Source organism: Hydra vulgaris, chromosome 13 (genome assembly GCF_038396675.1).
Source record: "Hydra vulgaris chromosome 13, alternate assembly HydraT2T_AEP".
Classification (NCBI taxonomy): Eukaryota; Metazoa; Cnidaria; class Hydrozoa; order Anthoathecata; family Hydridae; genus Hydra; species Hydra vulgaris.
The window spans coordinates 1,763,761-1,791,595 of NC_088932.1; the positions used below are offsets into that span (position 1 = coordinate 1,763,761).

Consider the following 27,835-nt stretch of genomic DNA (forward strand, 5'->3'; position numbering starts at 1 on the left):
GGTCGTACGCAGTTTATACTGTCTTAAAAAACTTTAGATAAGACTGAAATTGAGACTAAAATGTTTTATTTTTAATTTAAATTTTGGTCATTATAGCATCTCCCATAATATTTTCGTTTTATTTATTTTTAATAAATGAGTATTTTAGGATGATATACATTTCTAATATAAACAATTGCTATCAATACGTGTCCTGAATAAAATTAAGAATTATACGCGATTAAAAGTATAAAATATAAATTATTAATTAAAAAATATATTTACAAGTTTTATTATTATAAAACTTGAGTTAAGATTTTTATTAAAGCATTTTTTGACTCTTGTTAAAAGATTGTACTGCGCCTGCGTAATAAAATAATTTTACTTTCAAATTTTATCTTAGGAATTACAACAGATTATTGTACCGTGTTTGTTGAGAGTGTTTTTGTATTGTAATATAGTTTTTGAAATTGCTACACATGGTTCCATACAAACATATATATACTAATACGCAAACTCTTTATCTAAGGATTTCGTCTATTGATGGATTATTTATACAATTTTTCTATATTATTGGAACAGCTCTAGCTTCTAATTTGATAGTTTTATTTATTTGGTCGGTAATTTTCATCACTACTAATTTTTTATTTTCAACACTATTCGTAATTTCATTTGCGACATTCCTTATTCTGTTATTCGTAAATCAATAACGCGACAATTTGCAACACAACTCCTTTTTTACATTTTCGACAATCAAATTTGCGACAATTCCGCCACAACTCAACTTTTTTTTAACTCTTCTGTTCACTCAATGCCAAACTTTTTTAAAAAAATTCAGTTTAAACCCAATTATTTATTTTTGAATTTCAAAAATCGCATTTGAAAACTCACTGCTTGATAAAAACTGTTTTTATAAAAAAATATAGCAGTATGAATATAGATAGATATAGCAACATGAACTTAAAAGTTTTTTAATATTTATTTATAGGATCAACCCATTTTTATTCACCTAAAATAATACAACATTTATATATGGTTTATATATATATGTATACACTTATATTTTATATATACACACATGTATGTATGCATATATATATATATATATATATATATATATATATATATATATATATATATATATATACACATAATATAGTTTCTATTTAATTTAAAAATAAATATAAACATATCAATACTAAAAAATTTAACAAGTTTTTGATATATAAACAAAATATATTAAACGCTAACAAATTATTTCAAATGCAAACCTAACATGTTTTTCTTAAACTCTTATTTCGAAATTTTAAAGTTAGTTAACTATAAAAACCTTTAATAAAAATTACGAAGAAACTGTTTCGATACTTTTACTAAAACGAGATTTTAAAAAAAAACTTAGGGTTGTACGCAACAACTGGGTAGGTTTATCTACTCCGAAAGTTTAACAAAGCCAAAATGTCAGAGGCCAACACAGAGTCTAAGAAAATGATAAAGCCAAAATATTGCTGTCGGCGATGTCGCTATTCAAAAACGTTGAGTTTATAAAAAAATATAATTCTCAAAGTAAGTCTGTAAAAGATTTAGATAAGCGTTTTCGGAGGAATGTTGGCAACATTGTTTGTTTCTTTGAATCCTAAAAATAATTTTTTCAATTCATTTTATTTATCATGATGACAACAATCCTTCACACGATTCATCATCATCATCATCATCATCATCATCATCATCATCATCATCATCATCATCATCATCATCATCATCATCATCATCATCATCATGATCATCATCATTATCATCATCATCATCGCCATCATGATGATCATCATATTGCCATTGACATAATTATTATAATGATCATGATAATGATGATGATCATCATCATTATTTTAGTAACCTACCTTGGATGTAAAAAATGTTGTAGTCGATAGAGAGATTGATTTATTAGGACTTTTTAATCTGAGATTTTCTGAAATATTGGTTGAACACGAGTGCAAAGGATCACATGAAAGGCTTTGTAAATTAAGGAACTTGTTGCTGCCCTCCGCCATTGGCGTTTTTGACTGGAAATATGAGTATTGTTTCAGTGGTTTTGTATTATCAAAACAATAAGTTTGAGGAAAGTCTTTATAAATAGATAAATCACCTTGTGTATACGCTTTTTTACATAACATAGGTGATATAGGTTTTTTTATAGAAGTATTATTTGTATCATTTCCTATAAGTAAACTGTTGAGTTTATTAGCAAGGGTATCTTCTTCAACACATTCGACAATAGATTCAGGAGATGTTGGGCGCTCAGAAAGTACTTTTCGGTATTTAACCGTGTTTGTTTTTTTATATACTTCAGAAAAATTGCTTGGTAGTATTATGGGTTGGGTAGCGAAACGTGGCTTTCCTGATGAATATTTTTTATAAATTTTTTTCGTCAAACCTGTTTTAGTTCGGTCTAAAGCGGGTGTTCCGTCATACTGAATGGTTTTTCTAAACACATTATTACGAATAAAAAAACCATCATAAACGTTGCTTTGATCTCGTCTAAAAGTAATATCAGCTTCGTTGTATGTTAACGGTAAATTAAACTGTTGCGAAAACTTTCTCTGTGTTGACGAACTTTTACTACTACCTTCTGCTCGTTTACAATAATTTTTCTCATCACGTGGAGAAATACAAGGAGGATCTTCCGGTAAACTGCCCAAATCATGTACACCAGAACTACCGGAACTATCACCAGCACTCACCCATGAAAGGCGCTTATTTATATTTATATCAAGGGAACGAGGTGATATTTCACGCTGTCTTGAATAAGAGTTCAACTGAACTCCACTATCTGGAAAAATTGCTGATGGTGTACTCTCAACACTTATGCCAGTACTGACTTCTGTTAGACCATATTCTTTATTTCGCGTGGCTTGACGCCATAGAATCCTTGTAATATCACTAGTCCAAGCAGCCTTTATTTCTTCTGTAGTTGCCTAAATTGCCAAATGAAATACAAATTAAACTTTAAAATAAAGCATAAATTTAATCGCTAAATAAAGTATACATTAAACTCTAAAAGCAAACAAAAATTCAGTAAACAGAAAATAACAAACATGGGTACATAAATTTAGATTGACCTGTAAAATGTAAGCATCTGAAGTTCTCCCTTTTTTCCATCGGCGATACCAGACTTCAAATTTTAATCCACTATCCCCAATATTTGCAGTCAGTCCTAAATCAACTGTCTAAATAGAAATTTTTTTTTATAAAATTTGATTTAAAAAAAAGCGTGAAAAATAATAGCACGAAGTAGACATTCAATAAAAATAATTTATTAGCAAAAAGAAAGATAAAACAAAAAAAATATTAAAAAATTGCCTTTATAGAATGCTTATAAATGAAGTGATCACCATGAGCTTTTTGTTCTTTAGCTTTTGTGAATACTATTGAGTGCTCAAAAAGAAAAACCCTACGTAGCCGCTTACGCTTGCCATACCAAACAATAAAATCAGCCTAAAAATGATTTAAAAAAATATCAAGTAAAAGATCTTTCAAAATGCAGTTCAACAGCATGTTTACAGGATGTTAATAATTCAAACTTTACCTGACGTAGCAAACACCCTTCCTCTTTTAAGTTAACCTATAAGAAATATAAGATTTGCTAAAGAGTTAATATGCCTGAATTACTTGAATTTAAAATTTGAATAATAATAAAAAAATTACATCAGCATTTCTTATGGCATCCATAGCAAGAAGATCATTACCGTGGCGAAGTTGAAACTTCATTAATTCATGGGCCATCTAAATACAATGTAAAGTTTTTAATCTAAATAATTACAAACTGCATGATATTCTGAGAAACTTTTTACTCACTTTCATCTCAGAAACACGAGGATCTTTAGGATCACAACAACTAATCATGTCTCGAAGCAAAAGTGAATATTTACCCAGACGTTGAACAGGCTTAATCAAATAACTTGCAAGGTCCAATTTATCATTTAACTGCTTCATTTTCGCCTTATAAAAAGTTAAAAGATATTATTAAAATGTATTTTTTAACATGTTGACTTCCCTAAGGTCAATAGAAAGTTTTCTTCTGTCTCAACCTTATAAAACCAAAACGCAAAAAATAAGAAAGAAATAAGCGTAAAATAAGCGTAAGTGAGCTACCACTTGCATGTAAGTACACTGCCAATAAGTACATTGTCAAATAAGTGCACATAAGTACACTGTCACATAAGTGCACATAAGTACACTGTCACTTGCGCATAAATACACAGCCACTTGCGCATAAGTACACTGCCATTTACACATAAGTACACTGCCATTTACACATAAGTACCATCACTTTACACTAATAACTCATATCTTACTCCTAACACATCTAATTACACACCAAATTTTGTTAACTTATAAAAAACTTATAATAAACAAAAGAATTCAACAAAAAAAATAAATAAGAATATATATATATATATATATATATATATATATATATGTATATATGTATATATATATATATATATATATATGTGTGTGTATATATATATATATATATATATATATATATATATATATATATATATATATATATATATATATGTATATATGTATATGTATATATATACATATACATATATATATATATATATATATATATATATATATATATATATATATATATATATATATATATATATATATAATAATAATAATTTTCAAAAAAAAAATAAGTATATATATATGTATATATATATATATATATATATATATATATATATATATATATATATATATATATATATATATATATATATATATTTTATATATATATATATATATATCATAATAATTTTCATAATACATTCAAAACCCAAGAATAACACTAATATTTAAAGAGTTAAAACAGAAGCAAATATCAAGTCTTCACCTCAAAATAAACATTAGCAAAATCATTCCAAATTTCATCACTTTTGGGTTTGTTTTTATTGTATTGTGCATATACGTAAAACTGACGCTCCTAATAAATTAAAAATTTACTAAATAATTAAAAAAATATTGAAAAAACTGTAAAAAAAAAAAAAAAAAAAAAAAGAATATTCAAACTAAAATACCAACCCATTTTAAAAAACATTTTCCTATCTGTAAAGGAGCATGTCTATAAGATTCGATATCATGAGAAAAATGTCTAGAAAAAATAAAAGATTAATTATAAATAAAAATAACTAAAAGGATTTAAGAAGTTAAAAAAAAAATTAGATAAATAAAGTAAACCTTTTGTGAAATTCATATATTCTGTCTATGTTTCCAAAAAGAATATTTTTTCTTCCTTTTAAAGTTGGGGGAAGGTGATCTGAGTCCATTTCTGGAAGATAATTTACCAGTACATATTCTAATGAATGTACATACTGATACTCTGTATTAATCATCTCTTCTATAATGAACCGAAGTCTCTCTTTCATTTTAAAAGGCATAGCAGCATCAAAAACTGCTAGATTAGCATCATTCTCATCATATTGGGATCCTTGCCAACTATACACAGGAAAATTCACAAGATCAAAGCAATCTGAAACACTTTTAGCATCTTGATACAGATCTTCATCAGCTTCTGTCGAAACATCATCATCTTTGATACCACTAGAGTTTTCATTGTCAGGATCGCTACTGTATTGATCCCAGTTCTGAACAATAAAAAATAAAAAAATTCAATTTCATAAAAAAAATTTCATAAACAAACTTAAAATATAATTAAATATCTTGATACAAATATACCCTTTTTAATCTTTCTTCAGCACCTGCAATTTGATTTTGCTTAACTTGAAGCATTTCTTGAACCTCTAAGCATCGTTTACTATTTTGTTCAGCTTGCTCTACATATTTACTACCTAAATGATGCGCTAGTTCTGTAATTCGAGCTATTTGACTTTCTTTCAAAAATGGATTTTCTTTAATAAAATGACACAAAGAGTTTTTTAAATGGGCAATGCCTTCATGAGTTTGTATTTCTTCCATATTCATGTGTGCTATATATTGCAAACCCGTCATCCACCACTGGTGAGCTTCTAATACTAAAGTGTGAAAATCTAAGCTCTTCGTAAGTTTTTTTTTTCTCTCAGAGTATTTTAAAATAAAATCTTTAAGATATTTTTCAAGTGTGACCAAGGTGTCTTTAATAGATTCATGTATGTCTTTTAACACAGGAAGTTTAAGTAACTGATTGCCCAAAATAATATTTTCTTCTGCGCATTGAATGTTTTCCTTTAAAATAAATTTATATTATTATTATTTTATACAAATAAACATTATCAAGCTTGTCTTTATAGAAATAATTAAACAATAATTAATCAAGACAAAATATAAATATTTTTGATAGTTTTCTTTTACAGGATATAGTATGCAAGTTTTTTTTTGATGTTGCATGGATAGTGTGAAAGTTATTTTTTGCATCAATAGTATGCAAGTTTTTCTTTTGTAGCATAATTACTATGCAAGTTTTTATGGATGTTATGCAAGTTTTTTTGTTATTGTATGCATACTAAGAAAGTTTTTGTTTTGTTTTTGTATAGATGGTATGCAAGTTTTTTTGTTATTGCATTGATAGTCATTGCTCTAATTTAAAATGTATAGTGAATGTAGTGTAAACGTAATAAGAAAAAACAAATATATTGTGAATGTAGTTGGACCTGCTCAAGTTGCCAAGCATGTAGAAAGAAAGAAGAAAGAGACTGAAACAGAGGTTTTGAGATTTTAATCTCATTCTACATATACATATCTCTTGTTGACCAAAACTCAATTTTGCATGACTCATCATTCAGTTAAGTTTTCTATTTTATATGTTCCTTCATTCTTAAAAAATATTTATTCAAATTTTTTTGTCACACATCAATGCTTCAAAACAATCTTCCATCATGTTTACCATAGTCATACAATTAGTTTATAGTTTTTTAAGTTTTCTGTCAACCATTTTATTTCTACTTAACAATATTCTTTGTTTTCTATTAAATTTCAACATGACATCAAGAACAAAAAAATAAAATAAAATCTTATTATGAATACGCTAATTTAATAGTAGTAGTAGTAGTGTCGTTTCACTTTCCGATTTAAAGCCGATTAGAGCTGATAAATTTTTAGTTTCAAGTGGAATTGATGTTCCTCATTGTTTAATTTTACAATAAAAATTTAAATGTTTGTTTGTTGTTGGTTATTTATATATTTCTAATTTTTATAGCCTGTTTCCTTTTCTTTAAATAAATTAAGACTGTTTTTTGTGGACATGTAAGTGTATTTACATAAATTTGCATATATTTCAGTATATTTTATATTTCTCTGTATCTATATGTATATTTTCTTTTAAATAAAATTTTTTTTTTTTTATTACTTTAGATAAAAATATACTAACTGACATTGCCAAAAAAATATGAATATTAATAAATCCTAAATTAAATTGTTAGAGGCTTTTATTTTGAACAATAATTGTAATAAATTGTTTTGATTTTTGTTTAATAACTTTTGACCTCAATGGTAAACCAGTGGTTAAGCTAATGAGTTAAATTCTAGAGGTTTATATTACATATATTCTAAAGTAATTGCATTTGATTTTTTTTTTAAATACATTGCTTAACATAAGCATTTTGATTTTTTTTGTTTTTTTCTTTTAAATAGTTAAATAAAATTGTTTTATAGATGAGAAACCAAGTAAGATTCAACCTTGTGTTTTTGTTTTTATTTCCAAATAAAATCTTTGTTATTAGGATTGCAGGTTTTCGTTGATTTTTCTTTTTACAGATATGTTTACCACTTTGTAGATATGCTTACCACTTTAGACTATTTTTGATATTTTTATTTAATTTCTTTTCTCTTTTTTTTTGGATGGTCGATATTAGGCTTAAATAAGATATTAGAAGAAATACTATCAACTTAAAAATAATTTATAATTAATGAAATGATTAGGCAAGCTGGAATTAATTGCCATCAAACTGTAAGAAATGCTGCTTGGTAAAAAGAAATTAATTTATACCTAAATTAGAACATCATGGTTAGATGAATTGAAAATAATAATCACATAAATGAAAGAGATTGGCCTAGATGAGATAAATCATTCTCAAAATTTAAGAAATGTTGCTAGACAAAAAGAATGTATTGTATTACTTGGTATTACTTGGCACTATATAGTGCTGGGTGGTCTTAATTTCTGTTAATTATTTTTTACTTAAGACACTTTAGAGCTAAGACTAGGTATAAATCTTACTATAATCAGTATCAAAATATAAATACTAGAATTTGTTAAGCTACATATCTTTTTTTTTTTTTTTCTTTTTATCGAAGTTACCAATTATAATTTCTTGGACCCATCAGATAAGTGCTAATATTTATATTTTAATTAAAATTCAACCTTATGTATATCTACTTTTTATTATACTTGACTTTGTTTTTTCATTTAGTTTCAGATATTCTACGATATCACGACTGATAAGGTAAAGATTATTATAATAACTTTTTTTATGACTGTAAAAAATTAGACTATTATCAAATTTGTTATATATATTTTAGTTTTATTTTCAAATAACTGATTATGATTATTCTAAAATGAAATGATTTTATATATTTTTTTGAAGTTCAAACATAATTGCATTCGTTTTTTTTTTTTTAGTTGCCATTGCTTTATTAGTTTACTTACTGTTAAAACATGGTTAGTAAATTCATATGATATGAAATTTACTGTGTTAATTTTGTTTAGTGATAACATTAAAAAGCCTTTTTTTTAATGGTAAATTGTGCTATAGCTATTTTGTGCTAGTTTTGTGCTATTTTTTTATATATTTTTTGTCGATATTAATAACTAATTTATTAATATAATAACTTATTGTAACTTTTTTTTAACACAGTGTCTTTGAAACACAGTCAGGAGATCACTATTGGAACACTCTGTTATTACTAAACTTTAATGTATTTTTTGTTACCATAATTGATTTTGACCATGTTTAAGAAATGATTGATGACCATGTTTAAGAAATAATTGATGATTGATGACCATGATTGATGACATGATTGATGACATGATTGATGACATTGATGACATGATTGATGACCATGTTTAAGAAATAATTGATTTTGACCATGTTTAAGAAATTACGAGTTGCTAATTCATGAACACAATAATAAATATAAAAAATAATGCTCCCCTTTATTAATAAACTTATTCTAAAATACAATAATAAATCTGTAAAACAATGCTTTTGTAGTTGTCTTTCCTTCTCTGGTGCTTGCTGTTATTAAAAATAACCTAATATTTAAAATTACATGGTCTTTACTAAATGCCAAGACCAATAAAAGCTTAAGGTTGCTATTGTCCCAATTTTTATGGAGGAGAGGACAATGCTAAACTAATTAAAATTTTTATAGCGTTCTTTAGCGAAAAAACTGGGACAATGGCAGACCAAATAGATGAATTTGTATTTTATATTTTTCAGATAATATATAATATAATTCAAATTGTTTCAGATAATATATAATATAAGTCAAATTGTTATTTATTTATTACTAACATGTATTACGGTAGCTTACTGATAATAATACAAGAAAAAAGAATATAAAAAGAGCCTTAAGAGCGATAAAATTAAAAAAAAAAAAAATGCATGTTTTATAGGAATTAAAAACAAAAACACAACTTAAAATACAATTACTTCTGAGAGTTGAGAAAATTTTGAAAATTCACTCATAAGAGATTGAGCATGACCTATGGAATCACCTATTTCATTTGGCTGTTCCAGAATAAGAAATGCATCTTTTTGAATCCATGTTGTAATCTAAACAAAAAAGAAAACTATTTACAATCATTAAAATAAATATTTGTTGGCAAAAGTATATTTATTAATGGATGTATATGTATGTATATATATATATATATGTATGTATGAATGTATGTATGTATGTATGTATGTTTGTATGTATGTATATATATATATATACTTATATACATACATACATACATATATATCCTTCACAATACACACAAATATATCCTTCAGGTGTGAAAAAGGTTATCCAATGCAAATAATAGTTCTGACAATCCGCACACCACCTTATAAACTTTTGCAACATCTGAGATCATACTACCAACTATAAATAAAAATGAATGCGGTGTTAAAAACTCATTCAAGAAAATTGACATTCCTATAAACAGATATTGCTGAAAATTATAAATACTCCACAAATCCATCTTATTCTCAAAAACTTGATACCAAAAATTTAGTTATTTTATCATGGATCCCAAAATTAAGCCTTGTTCTTAGGAGAGAATTTCGTAAAGTTGGCATTAAAACAGTCTTCCGTTTTGGTAATCCCTTGATCAATATATTTTGCCGTAACAAGTCTAAACTGCCTCCGAATAGTCATCCAGGAGGTGTACCAACTTGATCGCACATGTGATGCATGTTATATTAGTGAAACAAGAAAAAAGATTTCCACACGAATTCAAGAGCATAAAAATAATGTTACAAAAGCCAACTGGGATACACCTGGAATAGTAGAACATTCACAAAATTGTAATGGTAAAATAAACTGGGAGAACCCTAAAGCGCTTTCTGTTATTTCAAACAACTATACAAAAAAAAAATTAGTGAGGCCAATGAAATACAATGTGTGCAATGTTCAAAATCAAAAGAAAACGTTTTAAATTGTGACAATGGCAATACCGTGATAACTCATCATTGGAAACCACATTTTGTAAAATTGAAAAATGTTGAATATCTAACGTTGCAATGATATCACTTTGTTACGTTAATTTTAATTTTTTAAACGTTTTTTTTTTAAGGTTTTTTATTAGTTTGATTATGGCTCTCACTATATGAGCCAAAATATCACGTAAATAAAAGAAAGAAGTAGTATGATACCGTATATGATGTTTTAATGCTTATAATATTATCACACATACTATTAAAGATCACTTAAATTTTGTATATATATATGTGTGTGTGTATGTATATATATGTATATATATCTATATATATGTATGCATATATATATATATTTATGTATGTATATATATATATATATATATATACACACACACACACACACACACACACACAAAAGTAATTAAAAAAAATACTAAATTGATTTTCTTGTTGAAAAAGGTCAACCATAAATTAAAAATTCGAATTTGCCATATATGCATATGGATAAAATTTCAAATAATTTTATGATTGTTATTTTTTAGTTTTATTTTTTTTTTAAATTGAGAGTTAACATGTAGTTTTTATGTATTTGTGTCAAGCCTTCCCAGGTAGCGCGTGCGGTGGCATACCTTGTTCATCCACATTTAAAGTATTTTTTTAAGACAAACTGACCACGGCAGTTTGCATCTTTTAACTTACAAAGCGTTTCAATAATTTGCAGCAAAAAGCTAAACTTATCTACTAAAAAAAAAATTAAAAAAACTTGTAACAAAATATCAAGTTTAATTATATAAACTAGAAAATTCAATAATTAAAAAAAGTAAAAAAAAAAAAAATTTATATAAAATTTTTACACAACTTTTGTATTCTTTTTTTAGAGTTGTTATTGAAAAAAACATCTTTTATAACGATTTAACAACAATTGAAAGTTTTGATATGCAATTTATTCACGATTTCTATCCGTCCATATAATTAAGAAACTAATTTGGGATGTACGCTAGAACTAAAAGAAATTTTGTTAATTTTTTTCTTACGTTTATTCGTTTTTATGTCTTTTCGCTTTAAAAAAAGTTTTAGCTATATTTGATGCTTTTTCTCAATACTTGTGTAATAGGAAAATAAGCAAATAAATTATTTATTTGCAAAAAATATTACTTGATTAATAAATTTTGTTAATGACAGAATAAGTTAAATAAAAGAACAACATAGTTTCTTTAATAAATGTATTTACCACATTTGATGCATGTCTGAAATTGTATCTTTTATATTGCCCAATTTCCTTTTTTAATACAAATTACTAGAGATTTTGAACATAACAATTGTTCTGTTAAAAAAAATATTTAAAAACTTAAAAAAAGTTTTAAATAAGCTCCTAAAAATTTCGTTAAGAAAGTTCAGTAAATTAACAATGCACTAGCCCACAAAATTTTGCAGCATCGTTTTATTTTTTTACATAAAAAACTTGTTTAAAAAAAAAAATTTATTTTTACAAATAAATAGCAATTAGTTTTCTCACTTTCCACTGCATTGATAAAAACAATAAAGTTTAGCAAAGACATTTGATAAACAAATTTAAAAATTGCCGTGTTTCTAGCGTAATTTATAAAATTTTTCCTTTATATACTGAAAAAAAGTCGCGAAAAAATTGTATATCAAAAAAATTTTTTTTTTTCGTAATATTCTTATTTACTTTTTTGCTCGACTTCAATATAAATGGAAAAAACGCCCTAAAAATAAGAAAACAAAAGCAGTGAAAGGTATATTATTTTTTCGACAACAATTTTCTTTTATCATTATTAAATTTTTTTTAGCTTATTTTATTTAGATATTTTATTTCTTCGAGTATTGCTGGTTTTTTCTCTAGTTTCTTATAGGTTTGTTTGCCGTGAATTCTTAAAACACTTACTATATAAAAACGTGGTCAAGTTGTCTAAAAAATTACTTTAAGTGCGGACGTACAAGGACCGCACACGACCGCACGCGCTTCCTGGGAAAGCTTGCTGTATGCTGTTATTCAGCTTAATCAAAACGTAATAAACAATTCTTATGCTTTGTTAGACAAAATAAAATTAAGCTGGAAGTTCTCTTTTTTTTACTAATGTCAAAAAGATCTTGAAAATTTCTTTTTCATGTAGTAATTTCCTCGAACATCTTTAAAATTTGCTCCCTTCAGCTGGTTTTCCTGATTCATATAATTTGCAATCTTTTAAGTCGTCTGTTAACTGTTATCTTGCTTTATAAACTTCATCTTTTCTCTTTCAGTAACTTCCAACTATAATAGTGGCTGATTGCAACCTTGTTAGAAGTGAAGATGTTTACAAAAAAAAAAACACTTGATAGCTCATTCTGCACAATGATTTGCTCTGGGAATTTCCTGTCTTGATGGTTGCTGAGTCTATAACTTTTTAAATGAGTTTAACGCATTTTTTTGACAGTGTAAGCTAATACATAGCTTTGTATTATCATTTGAATTGTACATTTTATCAGTAAACTAATAGTCCACCTATCTGTAAGAGGTGAATCTACAAATGTCGACTCTTCTCTCTGGTAGTACATAAAGTGCTAAAGAAGCTAGTATTGGAAAACTTGCATTATTTAATTTAAGTATCAATCATATCATCACGCTATAATCACTTCTTTTTCATTCTTGAAACTCTTCCTGAACTGTTTGTAGTTCTTTACATCTACTTTTCTATCTGGTAGATCTAGTGTTTGTAGCTTAACTTCTCTTTGTTTATTCTTCAACACTAACTTTATTAATATAATTTATAATATTCTTAGTGACTAATACATTTCCAATCAAAGTGAAGTGAACAGCTTTCTATATGTAGTGTTTTCTTCATTTCTTCTTTGTTTAACAGCTTCTTTAACAGTTGATCTGAATATACCAGACGATGGTGTCTGTTCTTCTGAATCTTCAGACTCTTGATAATCTGCCTCAGACTCGAATAAGGAAGTTGAAGCTGTTGCTGTTGCCATTACTGTTGTTGAAGTAAGTTTTAAGGACATTTTTCTTCTTTTGGATGGATGAATAGTTTTTGAACTAGCAGCTTTCCCAGTTGTATGATCTGAACTTTGATCTCAATCTGAAGATGATATGATCTTTTGTCATCACTGCAGAACCATTCGCTATCATTATTTGTGATGTCAAAAACTTCATTCAATGGATCGTATTTTCTTTGTTTTACTCATTTATTGTACATCTTCAGCACTTGATCCAGTTTTTCTTGTATGACTTGAATTAATAAATGTGGAAAATTTTATCTCCTTTTACCATAAACTTGTTACTTCTTTCTCAATTTGCTTTATGCGTTCTTGTCTCCCTTTGATGGATCCACCCAGGAACAGATAAGACCAACAATTTGGATTTTGAGTGCTATCCACTGTAACTTCCAGTGTTCTTCTACAGGAACAGTTCTTTTATTCATATGTGACTCATAAAATCGTACGAGATTCTTCAGATTATTTTCTTTCTTTCAGTAGTGGAAGCACTTTTTTTTATAGGATATTATGATTGAAGATAATACTTGAATATACTTATGAAAGGGAATAATAATAAATATAAGTACTTCTATTGTACTTCTAAATCATTTGACTGCAATCTCACGAATATAGATTTTATTATTATTATTATATTATTACTGTTGCTCAATCAGGCAGCTTATATAGTATAAATCTTGCTAATTTCTAAAAACTTCTAGAAGACTCCAGAAAATTCTAGAAAGTTTCAGAGATTTCTAAAAACATCCAGAACAGTCCAGAAAGTTCTATAAGCTTCAAGAAAATTCTAGGCTTGCAAACATTACTTATATACCATTTTAAAATTTTCATCTTGTGGGTGATCTTTTTAAAAAGTTAATGGGATTAAACCCATTACTTTTGAGCAAAATGAAAATGTCAAAAATAATACTAATGTTAAAACAAGTTTCGAAAATTGACTCCTCTCAGAGCTGTTTTTGAGATCTATTAGAGGAGGGCAACTAGTCATTGTTTATTTTTTAAGTGAAAAGGAACAATTGTTCAGTAGCCCCCCTCAAACAGGTCTCAAAAAAATCTAGTGATGAGGGGGGCAATATACACACACACAGAGATATACATATCTATGTGTACATACACATATACATGTATAAGAAAATAGAATACCTTTTGAGATGTTTCCTCAAATAAACTTGTTTTTAAATATAGCTCAATTTTTTCCTGTCTCTTATTCATGTTTAACTGTAATCGATTAAATAAAAGGTTGACTTGACTATAAAGTTGCTTTACACAGTCAATTGTATCAATAAAATCTTCTGTTTTCATATTTTGATCTTCACAATTCTTCCACCAACTGATAATTTGAATGCCTTCTTGTTGAAGATGTATCAAGCGTGAATTACAGAGAATTTCATTTGATTTTTCTTTATGTAGTTCGAGTAATTTTAAGAAATCTTCTTTTGAGTATATTGGATCAGACTTATTTAAATTTGACATTAGATTGATAGCATATTTTGCTGCACTTCGACATCCAACCATAAAAGGCTCCACTTGCTGTAAACGAATGTAATTTATCAGAACTTATCAAATTAGAATAACAAAGAAAAGAAAGTATAACAATTATGAGTGGTAAAAAATATAATTTTAAATGATACCGTTCTAAATTTAATCCATTTCTGATGATCATACTCAAGTGTGCCACCAAATACAATGGGAAGATTACTTTTATCAATCTCATTGTGCAACTTTTCAAGTGATGAAATAAGCTGAAACTAAAAAATTAAACTTCAAAATTAAAATTGCAGAAAAAAGCTATTAAAGCTTGAATAAGTTTTTATGGCACTAAATGTAACTTTTGTAAAACTTAATATTCAAATATTACAGCAAGTCACGGCAGTATTGAAGAACTTTAACTCTCATTCGCACCCACATTCCTCTAAACAGGTTTACACAAGACATTTTTGGCTAACACAAAAGTAAAAAATTAAGAAATTTTATTGACACATAAAATTCCTTTTAATAATATTTTAAACTGCAGGTTATAAACTTCAGCAGGCAAAAAAAATTTTATATTTAATATATATAAAATTATAAAAAAGATTTTTTTAATATATATATACAGAGCGGTTACAAAAAGAGTTATTTTTGTAATGAGTATTACTGTTGCATTAAAAGTAGCATTTAAAAGGTCTTTGCTTTTTTATTGTGTCACTTGCTACAATTTTTCTATTAGCATAGAAATTTAGAAGAGAATTTAAAATCTAAATAAGAACTTATAGAAATTTTGCATAGAGTTTAAAGAGAAAGTAATAATTGAAGTTAAATTTTGAATGAGTTTGATATTATAATTGCATTCCAAATAAATATTATTTTGATAAACTTTAAAACTTACAATAAAATAATTTTGCAGTAAATATATTATTTTCCTTTTGGTATGTTTATATTATAAATATAAAATGGAAAATAAACCCTAATGAAAAATTTAAAATAAATTGCATAAGCTTATATTTCATAACATATTATAATCTTTTTAAACGATTTCCATATTTCTCCATTAACTTTAAACTGCTTTGATGAAAAAAAAATTAACATTTTAAATCACTGACATTTTAAATAAAAAGGATTTTAAACCTCTTGAACATCAAGCCTTTTAAGAAGATATTTAAAAAAAAAAATTTAAACACTTTATTTAATTTATTAAAACTTTTTCATTTTTATTAGGATATTTATGTTTTTATTTGTATATTTCAATATATACAATTTTTATTTAATAAATCTTTTTATAATATATATTTATTAAATATTTTAATAAATACAATTTTTATCATTGAATAAACTCTGTTATAAATTTATTATGTAAATTTTAACCAAATTCAGTTTTAAAAAGCATTAAACAAATTTGTAATGACATCAAACATTAAATGCTACAAAATGATACACCAAATGATACAAAAAACTAATTTAAACCAATATCTCATATAAAAACAGATATCATGCAACAAATACAATGACTGATTGGATAGCTTGCAACAAATATAATGATTGATGCAATAGCTTGCAACAAATATAATGACTGATGCAATAGAATGCAGCATTAGATTTACAAACGATGCCATTCTTATTTTCATTCTAAAATCTGTCTGGGTAAGCAGCTCATTTGGCTCTCAATGGCTATTTCATATGAGCTTTACTTAGCTTGCACACACATTTATTCTTGCCATGGTAACAAGCTTTTGTCTACTTTTTTTAACTTTGAAGATTAGTTTTTTTATTTTAACTCTTTTAAACTATCTTTGGAAGAATTTTAATAAGTAAATTTATTAAACTATACATTATTAGTAAAAATATAAGGTAATATATAAATAACTTTGTTTAGAAATAATATATCTTTAGGGAATTAGAAAAATCTTTATATTAGATAAAGTTAATGTTTAATGTTTTATAGTTTTTCATCAACTATAGCTTTTGTAAAATTCATGTGGTAACAATCTGTATCAATATTGTATGTAATCATTGTACATTTGCAGACAATTATAGAGATATAACTAAACAATTTAAATGCAAAAAAAAAAAAAAAAATTCTTGTGTACGTTGACTAAAATTTTTTTTTTGCATTTAAATTGTTTAGTTATATCTCTAAAATTGTCTGCAAATGTACAATGATTACATACAATATTGATACAGATTGTTACCACATGAATTTTACAAAAGCTATAGTTGATGAAAAACTATAAAACATTGAACATTAACTTTATCTAATATAAAGATTTTTCTAATTCCCTAAAGATATATTATTTCTAAACAAAGTTATTTATATATTACCTTATTTTTTTACTAATAATGTATTATTCATTATTTGTAAAAAAGATAACATTTTTTAAATTTGCATTAAAAACTTTTCATGAATCTTAAAAGAAATACATAATTTAAACTATACAAGTACATTACCTCAAAATTCAAACTTTCTTTTATTTTAGACAATGGAACTAGCAACATCAATGAATCTTTAGGCAATAAGAGATATGTCATGTAAACAGCACCTGGCAAATTTCTCTAAATAATAACAGATATGTCATGTAAGCAAAGCATGGCAAATATTTCTTAATAACAACATATTCATCACAGTCAATACAAACTAAAAAAAAGTAAATTATTAGTGATATCCCGTTAAACATTATCTAATTCTAATTAAGAATAATGATTATAAATTTAATAGGATAAAAGGAATTAAAGAGAGATAACATTAACAAAATAACATATCGAATTTTATTTCATATTCTGATATATCTATACATGAATTAGTCATGTCATATAATTAAAAAAAAAAAGAAAAACAACAAAGCCAGAAAATTGACTTGAAATTACATTTTTATATATTCAACATGTATGTTGAGCATTTTGTTGCTAATAAATTTTTTTTTTAAGAATTGCTATTATTATGAAGAGCAACTAATCAATGAAGTAGGATCACATTTATCTTTGGTAATAAAAATATCAAAATTATTGTAATAAAATGCTTTGAAAATAGCTGAAAAATTGTCTTGAAAAATAAATTATACAATATCAATATCATACTGCTTGGTAATAGAAGCTATTGATATAATGACTGATTCAATAAAATGCAACAAATATAATGGCTGATGCAATAGAAATAAAATAGAATTGTGTTTATAAAACCACTGATATAGCGGTTTTACAAACACAATTTTTTTTTTTGTTGCTTAAATGGAATGCATTTCATCACAAAAGTGGAGCTTTTCTCGAAAACCACCTTAATAAATGTTCAATTTACATTTGTGTGTTTAAATGTTTTGGCAAAACAATTAATTTTTACAACCAAAATATTAAAACTACACTTGTTTTATTTAAAAAATAGCAGCAGATGACAATATCAGCAACAGCAGATGACAAATGACAAATAGCAGATGATAAATGACAATATCAGCAACAGCTGATAACAAATGAAAATATCAGCAACAGCAGATGACAAATGACAAAATCAGCAACAGCAGATGACAAATGACTTGACGAAATACTTGGTAAAGCAAATGAAGCTTCAGCTCTAAAATTAAGTGTATTTTTGCGGTATTCAATAAAACTTTTTGCTCTATCAAATATCTTATATTACAATGTAAAATTATTTTGTTTATAAATTAATTGATAATTTAATAATTATTAAATTATAACATGATTTAAAAAGAGTTACTATGAATAAATTCTTTTAAATTTTATTAACTACCTGATTTCAAATGTTTTGGAGGGTGACAGGGATAATGTCGAAAAATGAATTTCGGAATAATGTCGAATTTATTAAAAAGGCCTAATGTCGCAAATAAATTTTATGAGTAGTGTCAAAAACAAAAAAAAAGAATAGCGATGCAGAAGAATTTAATGAATAGTGTCCAAAACAAAAAAAAAGGAATAGTGTCGCAAATAGTAAAAGGAATAATGTTGCAAACAGTAAAATCGGAATAGTGTCGAAAACAAAAAAAAAGGAATCGTGTCACAAATAAAAAAAGGAATAATGTCGCAAATAGTGAAAATGGAATAGTGTTGCAAATAGTAAAAATAGAATAGTGTCGCAAATAGTAAAAACAGAATAGTGTTGGAAACAGTAATTACTATTCCTTAGATTCATTTGCAACACTGTTCCATTTTCACATTTTCGACAATCAAATTTGCGACAATCAAAATTTTGTGGCACTATTCCGCCACACCGTTTTGGAAATAAAATAATAGTTAAACTTAAAGTAGTTGTGAAAATTCTGCTGAAGACGAACATGATTATTTTTAGAATGAAATTTGCTAGTTATGAAGAAAAACTGAAATAAAAAAACTTTCTGTTTAATTGAACTTTTTTTTCTAACTTATTTTTTAATTAAGTTTAATTACATATTTAGTCTTTACATAAATGAGTAACTCACATAAATACCTTTAAAAAAAAAAAAAATTACATTGATAAGCGACTTAATGGTGCAATTGCACAAACAAAATCTGGCAACTTATGTAAAACATTTATGGCATCTAAAGTTAATTTTATTGTTCAGGATATAGAACTTTAAAAGTTTTATTGGCACTCGCACATTCAAAATTTTTAGTTTTATTTACTGAATTAGTTGAAATGCTTTTTACTAGCTGATAGTGGTTTTAGTAAAAATCACAAACAAGTACTTGTTGCTAGCTATTTACAACATATGAAACAAACTAACTTATTTATGAACAATAAACCAGAAAAAGCTTGGTATGAAGTGAAGAAATGCCAAAATTAACAAACTTAAGGGAGAATTTACCAGAGTAGAGAATTTACTAGACATACCTAAACAGTCTGAAGACCTGGAGATTGGGAAAATTACAAAAAAAAAAAATTTGATTTTAATGCTACACAAAATAATCAGCCATTGGAGAGTCAATCAACGCAATAAACATTAGAGATTTAGCTGCTTTATTTCTATTAACTGCATAAATTTAATTGTATGATTTATTAATACTTCTAAGTTAAAAAGTATAGTTGATAGTTGAACATTTTTCTTTAAATGATTGTAAATTAAAAACTAAATAAAATTGTAAATAAAAATTTCTATATTTGAACAATTATAAAATAATGATAATTTCTATAAATAAATAATTCAAGTGTGAATTTTTTTAAATAAATCTATAAAAAATATATTTATAAATTTTTTTCTGTAAAAAATAAAAATTTAATTCAACTAGACCTAAAAATCAAAATAAAATGAAAACAGATTGTTTCAATATTACCTGCAAAGTTGAAATAGCTTTTCCTATGCATTCTATAATTGTCTGAGCATTATTCATTTGTCGAGCATCTATAACAAGTGATAATCCTTTTTTTTGAACACTTTCTCTAAATTAACATCAGATGAAGACATCAGGTATTTAAACATTCTCTAATTAGGTGAATTGCCCTTAAAATCACCTAATTAAATTAATTCACAAGTTTGAACTATTACCTTTAAAGAGTACCTATTTAAAGACAACTTATATTAAACACTAGATATATGAGGTATATGAATGTTTAACCTAAACAAATAAAACCATGGCAAGGGTCAAATTAAGTGATAGTGAATTGCGATATCTGGAAATGCAACTATTGAGTTTTGGGCTAAAACCGTAAACTCTGTTTTTATCACAAAACTCGATAGTTGCTATTCAATAAAAAAATTTTTGTGCATTGATTTTGAAACTGTGATAAAAAATCTCATTATAAAACCATGTTATTATTATTTTTATTATAGTTATTAAAAATTTAATCTTCAATAGCTTTAATAAATCATCAGATAAAACTAAAGCATACAGTACAAACTAATATTAACAATAAATCAATCACAAATCACAACAGCCAAATGGAGTTTAGCATTGATCAAACATTTTAAATAAAAGAAATCAAAACTACTTTTATATCTTATTTAAATTTTGTTCAATATCTATTTTAAATCAAAGATAGACATTATTTAAATGTTCATAACTCTAGCACAGATATTTATATAAAATCAAAGACATGGGTGCTTAAAAACAAAAACTATTTTAAACAACTTATAGTTAATTTAAAATAAAACAAAAAAATTCTAACAGCATATGTTAACACATCGCTCAATAAGTCCGTAGGATAGCTAATAAAACAACAACATTTTGACATAATTTGATTTTATTCATCAACATAGTCTCCTTTTAAGGCGATACAGTCATTCCAGCGCTTCTCTAACTTTTCGATACCATGTTTGTAGAACGATTTATCTTTTCCTTCAAAATATGCTTCAGTTTCGGCGATGACCTCCTCATTCGATCCAAATCTCTTTCCCTGGAGCATCCTTTTGAGATCTGAGAACAGCCAATAATCGCTGGGGGCCAAATCAGGCGAGTATGGTGGATGGGGCAACAATTCGAAGTGTAATTCATTCATTTTTACCATTGTTTTCATTGACTTGTGACACGGTGCATTGTCTTGATGAAAGACAATGACGTGTCACAAATTGACGCTTTTCGTCAATTACAGCCTTCAATCGTTCCAATAATGCCATGTAATATTCGCTGTTGATCGTTTTACCTTTCTCAAGATAATCAATGAACAATATACCATGGCTATCCCAAAATATGGATGCCATAACCTTGCCAGCAGAAGTTTGAGCCTTTGGGCGCTTTGGGCGGCTTTCACCCGCTGGTGTCCACTCAGCCGACTGTCGATTTGACTCAGGAGTGAAATGGTGGATCCATGTTTCATCCATTGTGACGTAGCGACGCAAAAAATCCTTTTTATCTCGGTGAAATAGTGCCAGACATGCTTCAGAATCATCGATTCGTTGTTGTTTTTGGTCCGGTGTTAACAAACGCGGCACCCATTTCGAACAAAGCTTCTCATACCCAAATGTTCGTGTAATATTGTAAACACACTGCCTTCTGATATCCTTATGGCCTCGGCAATCTCCTTCAATTTCAATTTGCGGTCGGATAAGACGATTTTATGGATGTTTTTGATGTTTTCCTCAGTAACTGCCGAATTTGGGCGACCGGAGCGTTCAGCATCATCGGTGTTTGTACGACCACGTTTAAAGTCAGCAAACCACTTTTCAACCATTTGCCTCGATGGAGAGGAGTCCGAATAACACTTATCAAGCCATTGTTTGGTCTGCACCGTGTTTTTTCCCATCAAAAAGCAATGCTTAATGAGCACACGAAATTCTGATTTTTCCATTTTTTTCAATTCACAAAAGTTGATTCAATCGTTCACACACTAACTTGGTAAATAATGGTCCGATTGTCATGAAACTTTGACAGATATCGTTTGAAGGTTGGTACTTTCTAAAAACAATACGGATTCGGTATTTGTGTTGCCATCTATATGTCATCCTACGGACTTATTGAGCGATGTGTTAAATTATGTATTTTTTATCATTGTTTTTATCATCAATTAACTAATGTTTTAATAATTTAATACATTAAAATTTTCAAATAATTCTTCAAGTTTCCACCTAACAGCAAATCTGATTTAATATTTTGTAAAATGCGCAAACAACTTTGGAATTATACTTAACTTGTTGATATTAAGACCACACTTATTTTATAGACCTTTAGTAACTATTGTTTTAACTTTATTTTTTAAAATGTAAAATACTTGTATAAATAACTGGTGTTTAAACAAACAATAAATTAAATATGATAAGTTAAAATATTGTTGAGTTATTACATTTGCAGTAAAACTTGTTGTTTTGTTTTTTCATAACTTTTTGCAATATGATGAATTTTCATTAACCTTTCATTAAAAACCTTTTTTCAAAACCTTTCATTAAAAAAACAGTTCACAGCTTTTAATGAGAATGATAAAATTGAGAATTTCAAGAAGCAATTCACAATCACTTAATTCGCCCCTTGCATGGAAACCACAAAATACCTTGGAATTTTATAATAATACATAAGTAGTTTTGCAAATTCTTCGCTATCTGCTTTAATATTTTCCCAACTGGTTTCACTAGTATCAAAAAAAATAACAGAACCACCGCGTTTATCTCGACTTCCAGGAAGATAAGCCACCTGATTATGCAACAACTCAAAGTTCACATCTAATACCATCCAAGCACTAAGTGAGCCTTCATTCCAAAGTTCAATTGATAAAGATTTTGAGTGGACTATATTGAAAATAAGTCATTAATTTTTACATACACTTAAACATGAAAATAAACCAATGAAATATCAAAAACATTATCAAATCCCTAACTTCTGAAAAAAAAAAGATTTAAAAATTGTGTTAACATAAATAAGTTTTAACAAAATTAACTTTTTGAATTAAAAAATTCATAAGATTGGTTGATAAAGTTGACAACTTCAATCTATCTGTATTTAATCTTTCAAAATAGAAAAAATAATTCTTGCAACTTCCACAAAAAGCAGAAAAATTAAAAAAAAAAATTATTGTTGAAATGACTGGATATGTAAAAAGGAAGTTAAAATTGAAGTTAAAATTGGTATTACTGAAAATGTTTTCTTATTTCATTAATTTGCGAAGATTATTTGGATAATTTCTTTTGTAACTGGAAAAACCATAACAGAAAACTTGTATGAAGACTTAAGAAAATTTGTTGGAAGGGTTAATGTCTCTTTAGAGAGAAATATCTAAAATATTTTTTAAAGATGTATCAAAAATCATAACTTGTATGAAATTTTTTTAAGTTAATGTTATATATTTACATTTATGTTTATAAATATATATACGTATATATAAATATATGTATATATAAATATATATACATATATACAAATACATATAGGTATATATACGTATATATAAGTATATATACATATATATATGTATACATATATAAATATATATACCTATATATACTTTTATATATATATTAAATTAATAAATATACTTTTATATATATATATATATATATACATACATATATATATATATATATATATATATATATATATATATATATATATATATATATATATATATATATATATATATATATATATATATATATATATATATATATATATATGTATAGATATATATATATATATATATATATATATATATATATATATATATATATATATATGTATAGATAAATGCTTTTGGATGTGCAATATAAATTTATGTTATGTAAACATGTATGTGTATCATAAGTTGAATAAACAAAACCCTTGAACATAGCTAAATGATTGATAGACACAAAAATAAATTGTTTGATGTTTTGTCATGACAGAATGCTTAAGGAAATATATAACAAATGAATAATATTTAACAAAGTTCCCACAAATCATTTTAAATAAACAAAAACGAAATGGTAATATAAGCAGTACTAAACACAGTACTTATTTCATGTTTATTGTTCAATATTTACTCAATATATCTCACCATGTTTTGTCTTCAATATTTCTTACTATGTTCAATGTTCAATATATTTCACCATGTTCAGTGTTCAATATTTCTTAATATGTTCAGTGTTCTATATTTTTTAATATGTTCAGTGTTCAATATTTCTTAATATGTTCAGTGTTCTATATTTTTTAATATGTTCAGTGTTCAATATTTCTTAATATGTTCAGTGTTCAATATTTCTTACTATGTTTTGTGTTCAATATTTCTTACTATGTTCAGTTCTTATTAAATTTTTTTGATTAAAAAGAGTAAATGCATACCAAGAACAACTAATTTTTGTTATTAGTCAGAGCTCACCTTCTCTGTTTTTAATAGGTCAAATAAGTTTTAGTGCATGACATCATTGATTTTTTTAAAAGATTGATCTTTAAAACAAACAAAAAAAATCAATGACGTCAAAAAAATCTTGTTTGAATCCTAGTAATTTATTGTTTTAATCAAAAAAATTAAAAAACGATTTTTTTTATAATTCTCTTTAATATGAATACGATATATCTTGGCATTGAGGATTCCTTTAAACACTATCTTTAATCAAACAGATTTTCATTAAAGCTACTGACTTGTCGAATAAATTGCGTATCAACAGGCCTTCAATGCATGGAGGGGAATTCAATGGCAATCATTGCCAACAACTCTTGAATAAAATTGACTTGTTTGAATCATTATTAGCAAGTGTTAAAATTGGATAACAAGGAACAAAAATAATTGCTGCTTTCAGAGCTTTCAATGAAGTTGGAATCTTGGAATTTCAATCATTCCAAAAATACATGCTGTTATCCAGCACATCATCCAATTTATTGAAAAACAGGCTAAAAGCATGACATTGACCAACAAAATAAACTTTCAAATGCTCAGAAGAATTTTTCAAAAAGACTTGGCTTCTATAATGAACAAGTACCAGAATCTGTTCATTATAATTTCATTAGGCTATAGGAATCTGGTGCCTACAAAATAGATATTAATGTCTATTAATGTCTAGCAATATTAACAGCAATATATAATATATACAATTTTACTTTGCTTACCTCTGAACAGAAGTCAAGCGTTACAACCTCTTGGTATTGGTTTTTTTGCTCTGTTGAAATGATTTAGAAAGAAATTAGAAAAAAATTGGGTAAGAGATTGCAGGCATAAAAATGTTGTTAAATCTGTATATCCTACTTGGTTAAGCACTCTTATCAGTAGTGGTATATATAGTGGTATATATATAGTATATAATAGTATGTATATATATATATATATATATATATATATATATATATATATATATATATATATATATACTAAACAACTAAAGAAAAAAGGTTTCAATGTAAATATATGACTACTACGTCTTACACAATTATACAGCCAAAGTGCAATGAAAAAAAGTCTAATGAAGATCTAATGAAAAAGATAATCACTCAATTTTTTCAGCAAAAAATGTTGTGGTCAGGTTACCATAAGAAGAGAAGAGAAAAAGATGAAAAAAAGACTGCCAGGAAGAAAAAAGTAAAAATAAAATAGGATTCATGCAATATCAGGAATGTATATTCTTATTACTCATACCATATTGTTAAGTTATTTTATACACCTTGAATGTAAAAAAAAGTTGAAAAAATTTCAATTGCAATAAAAAATTATTTAATATTCAAAATAACAAAATATCTAAAGTTTTACCCATATCACCTTATCTCACCCTACGATACTATAATAACCAAGATTTAAATTATTAGAGAGAGAGCTTGACTCAAACATAGACAGTACATGGCACCCTAAGCAATAAGTAAGCAGTTGCTTTATTGTTTCTAATAAACCTACTATCAAGATAACCAAGCAACTTCTTTGACTTCTAATCAACCCACTGTCAAGACAAGCAACTTCTAAGTGATAAAGAGATGGTAAATTATTATTTACCATCTCTTTATCACTTATTTGGCTGATTATGTATGTATTGTATTTGGTTGTATAATACAACTTATTATGAACTGACTCTCAGATTTGGATAATACTAATAATACTAACAAAATATTTTGAGAGGATAAACCCTCTCTCAATCATAAGTTAACTAAAAATTTATTAAACTTTTATTTTTCTTTACGCATTTATAATCATCATTTTGTCACTAAATGGTAATTTACTAAAAAGTAGACTTACTAGCAAAGTTTTAAGCAAATATAATTTACAAGACTTTTATTTCATTTATATACTTTTTATCATATCATATCCAGAATAACAATGACCCTTTCCGTTAATAATTCCTAATTCTTTACTTAACGTTAGCAAAAAGTTAACCAAAAACCAATCATCTGCGCAGCACCAATACAATCATTAACTGTGAAATTGTTAATTTGAACTCATTCATTATATTTGTTAAATATTTGAAGTACTGCATACTACTTTTATATATTGTTTTGCATATTCACACTTTTAAAAAAAAGTTTTGTAACAAACCTGGTGAACTTTCTTCATTATGCATTGAAAGAAGCTTATCCCATGAAATTCTTTCAAAATCATTTTGATTCCAAATAATACATTTTAAGTAGTTGCAATTATCGGTGATATTCAACATTTCAATCCAGTTTTCAGAAACCATTAAAACACAATCTGCACTTGATAATGTTATTGTTTTATAAATTCCATTTAAATAATAGCGTAATAGTAATGTCCTTGGTGAAGTTTCAGCAATATAAACACAAAAATCTCCTGGAAATATATCAGCATTTATTTCATAAGGATGTATAGCATACCTAATAATGTTTTCAAAACGCTGCAACCACGGATGTGGTTTTAGAGAATTTGTGCAATAATATTCCTAAAATAATAAAAAAAGTTTCAAGTTTATTTATAAAATCAATAATTTTTTCTTATTATTACTTGATTTTGCTTTATCTAAAATTGATACAATTATTAGTCTTCTATTTTAATTTAAAGCACATGAAAAAGTGCTAGCCATGTGATCACATGAAAAAGTGCTAGCCATGTGATCACATGAAAAAGTGCTAGCCATGTGATCACATGAAAAAGTGCTAGCCATGTGATCACATGAAAAAGTGCTAGCCATGTCATGAACATTAAGATCTTGCTTTATATTGATTTTTACCACAATTGTTTGAAGCATTCGGATTAAAGATAGTAATATGATTCGGACTTCGATTAAAGAAAGTTAATAATTCAAATTAAAAAATATTAATAATAAATAACAATAAAAAACAGAGTTTTTTTAAATCCAATTCTTCAAAACAATATTTTTTATTCAAACGTTTGTTTTTTTTGCTATTAAAGAGATACTGTTACTAAAGTAACTACTAAAACACAATTAAACTTTTCTATAAATTTTTTT

The 27,835-nt window shown here is 26.2% G+C and overlaps 1 protein-coding gene across 3 annotated transcripts in view; it reads right to left on the reverse strand.

Moving 5' to 3' along the window:
* Nucleotides 1-1,126: 1,126 nt before the first annotated feature.
* Nucleotides 1,127-27,835, reverse strand: part of LOC100206328 (puratrophin-1) — a 48,211-nt gene continuing 21,502 nt past the window's right edge. For all 3 annotated transcript variants that reach the window (XM_065815510.1, XM_065815511.1, XM_065815509.1), the window contains 18 exons: nt 26,947-27,307; nt 23,014-23,248; nt 20,367-20,472; nt 17,559-17,663; nt 15,266-15,382; nt 14,778-15,164; nt 9,642-9,764; nt 5,731-6,216; nt 5,233-5,639; nt 5,077-5,146; nt 4,889-4,978; nt 3,832-3,975; nt 3,682-3,759; nt 3,563-3,598; nt 3,337-3,471; nt 3,096-3,203; nt 1,878-2,951; nt 1,127-1,612 (listed from right to left, as the gene is read on the reverse strand). In XM_065815510.1, coding sequence (XP_065671582.1) covers nt 1,538-1,612; nt 1,878-2,951; nt 3,096-3,203; nt 3,337-3,471; nt 3,563-3,598; nt 3,682-3,759; nt 3,832-3,975; nt 4,889-4,978; nt 5,077-5,146; nt 5,233-5,639; nt 5,731-6,216; nt 9,642-9,764; nt 14,778-15,164; nt 15,266-15,382; nt 17,559-17,663; nt 20,367-20,472; nt 23,014-23,248; nt 26,947-27,307 — 4,137 coding nt within the window. In that variant the 3' untranslated portion in view covers nt 1,127-1,537. The remainder of the gene's footprint in view (nt 1,613-1,877; nt 2,952-3,095; nt 3,204-3,336; nt 3,472-3,562; nt 3,599-3,681; nt 3,760-3,831; nt 3,976-4,888; nt 4,979-5,076; nt 5,147-5,232; nt 5,640-5,730; nt 6,217-9,641; nt 9,765-14,777; nt 15,165-15,265; nt 15,383-17,558; nt 17,664-20,366; nt 20,473-23,013; nt 23,249-26,946; nt 27,308-27,835) is intronic.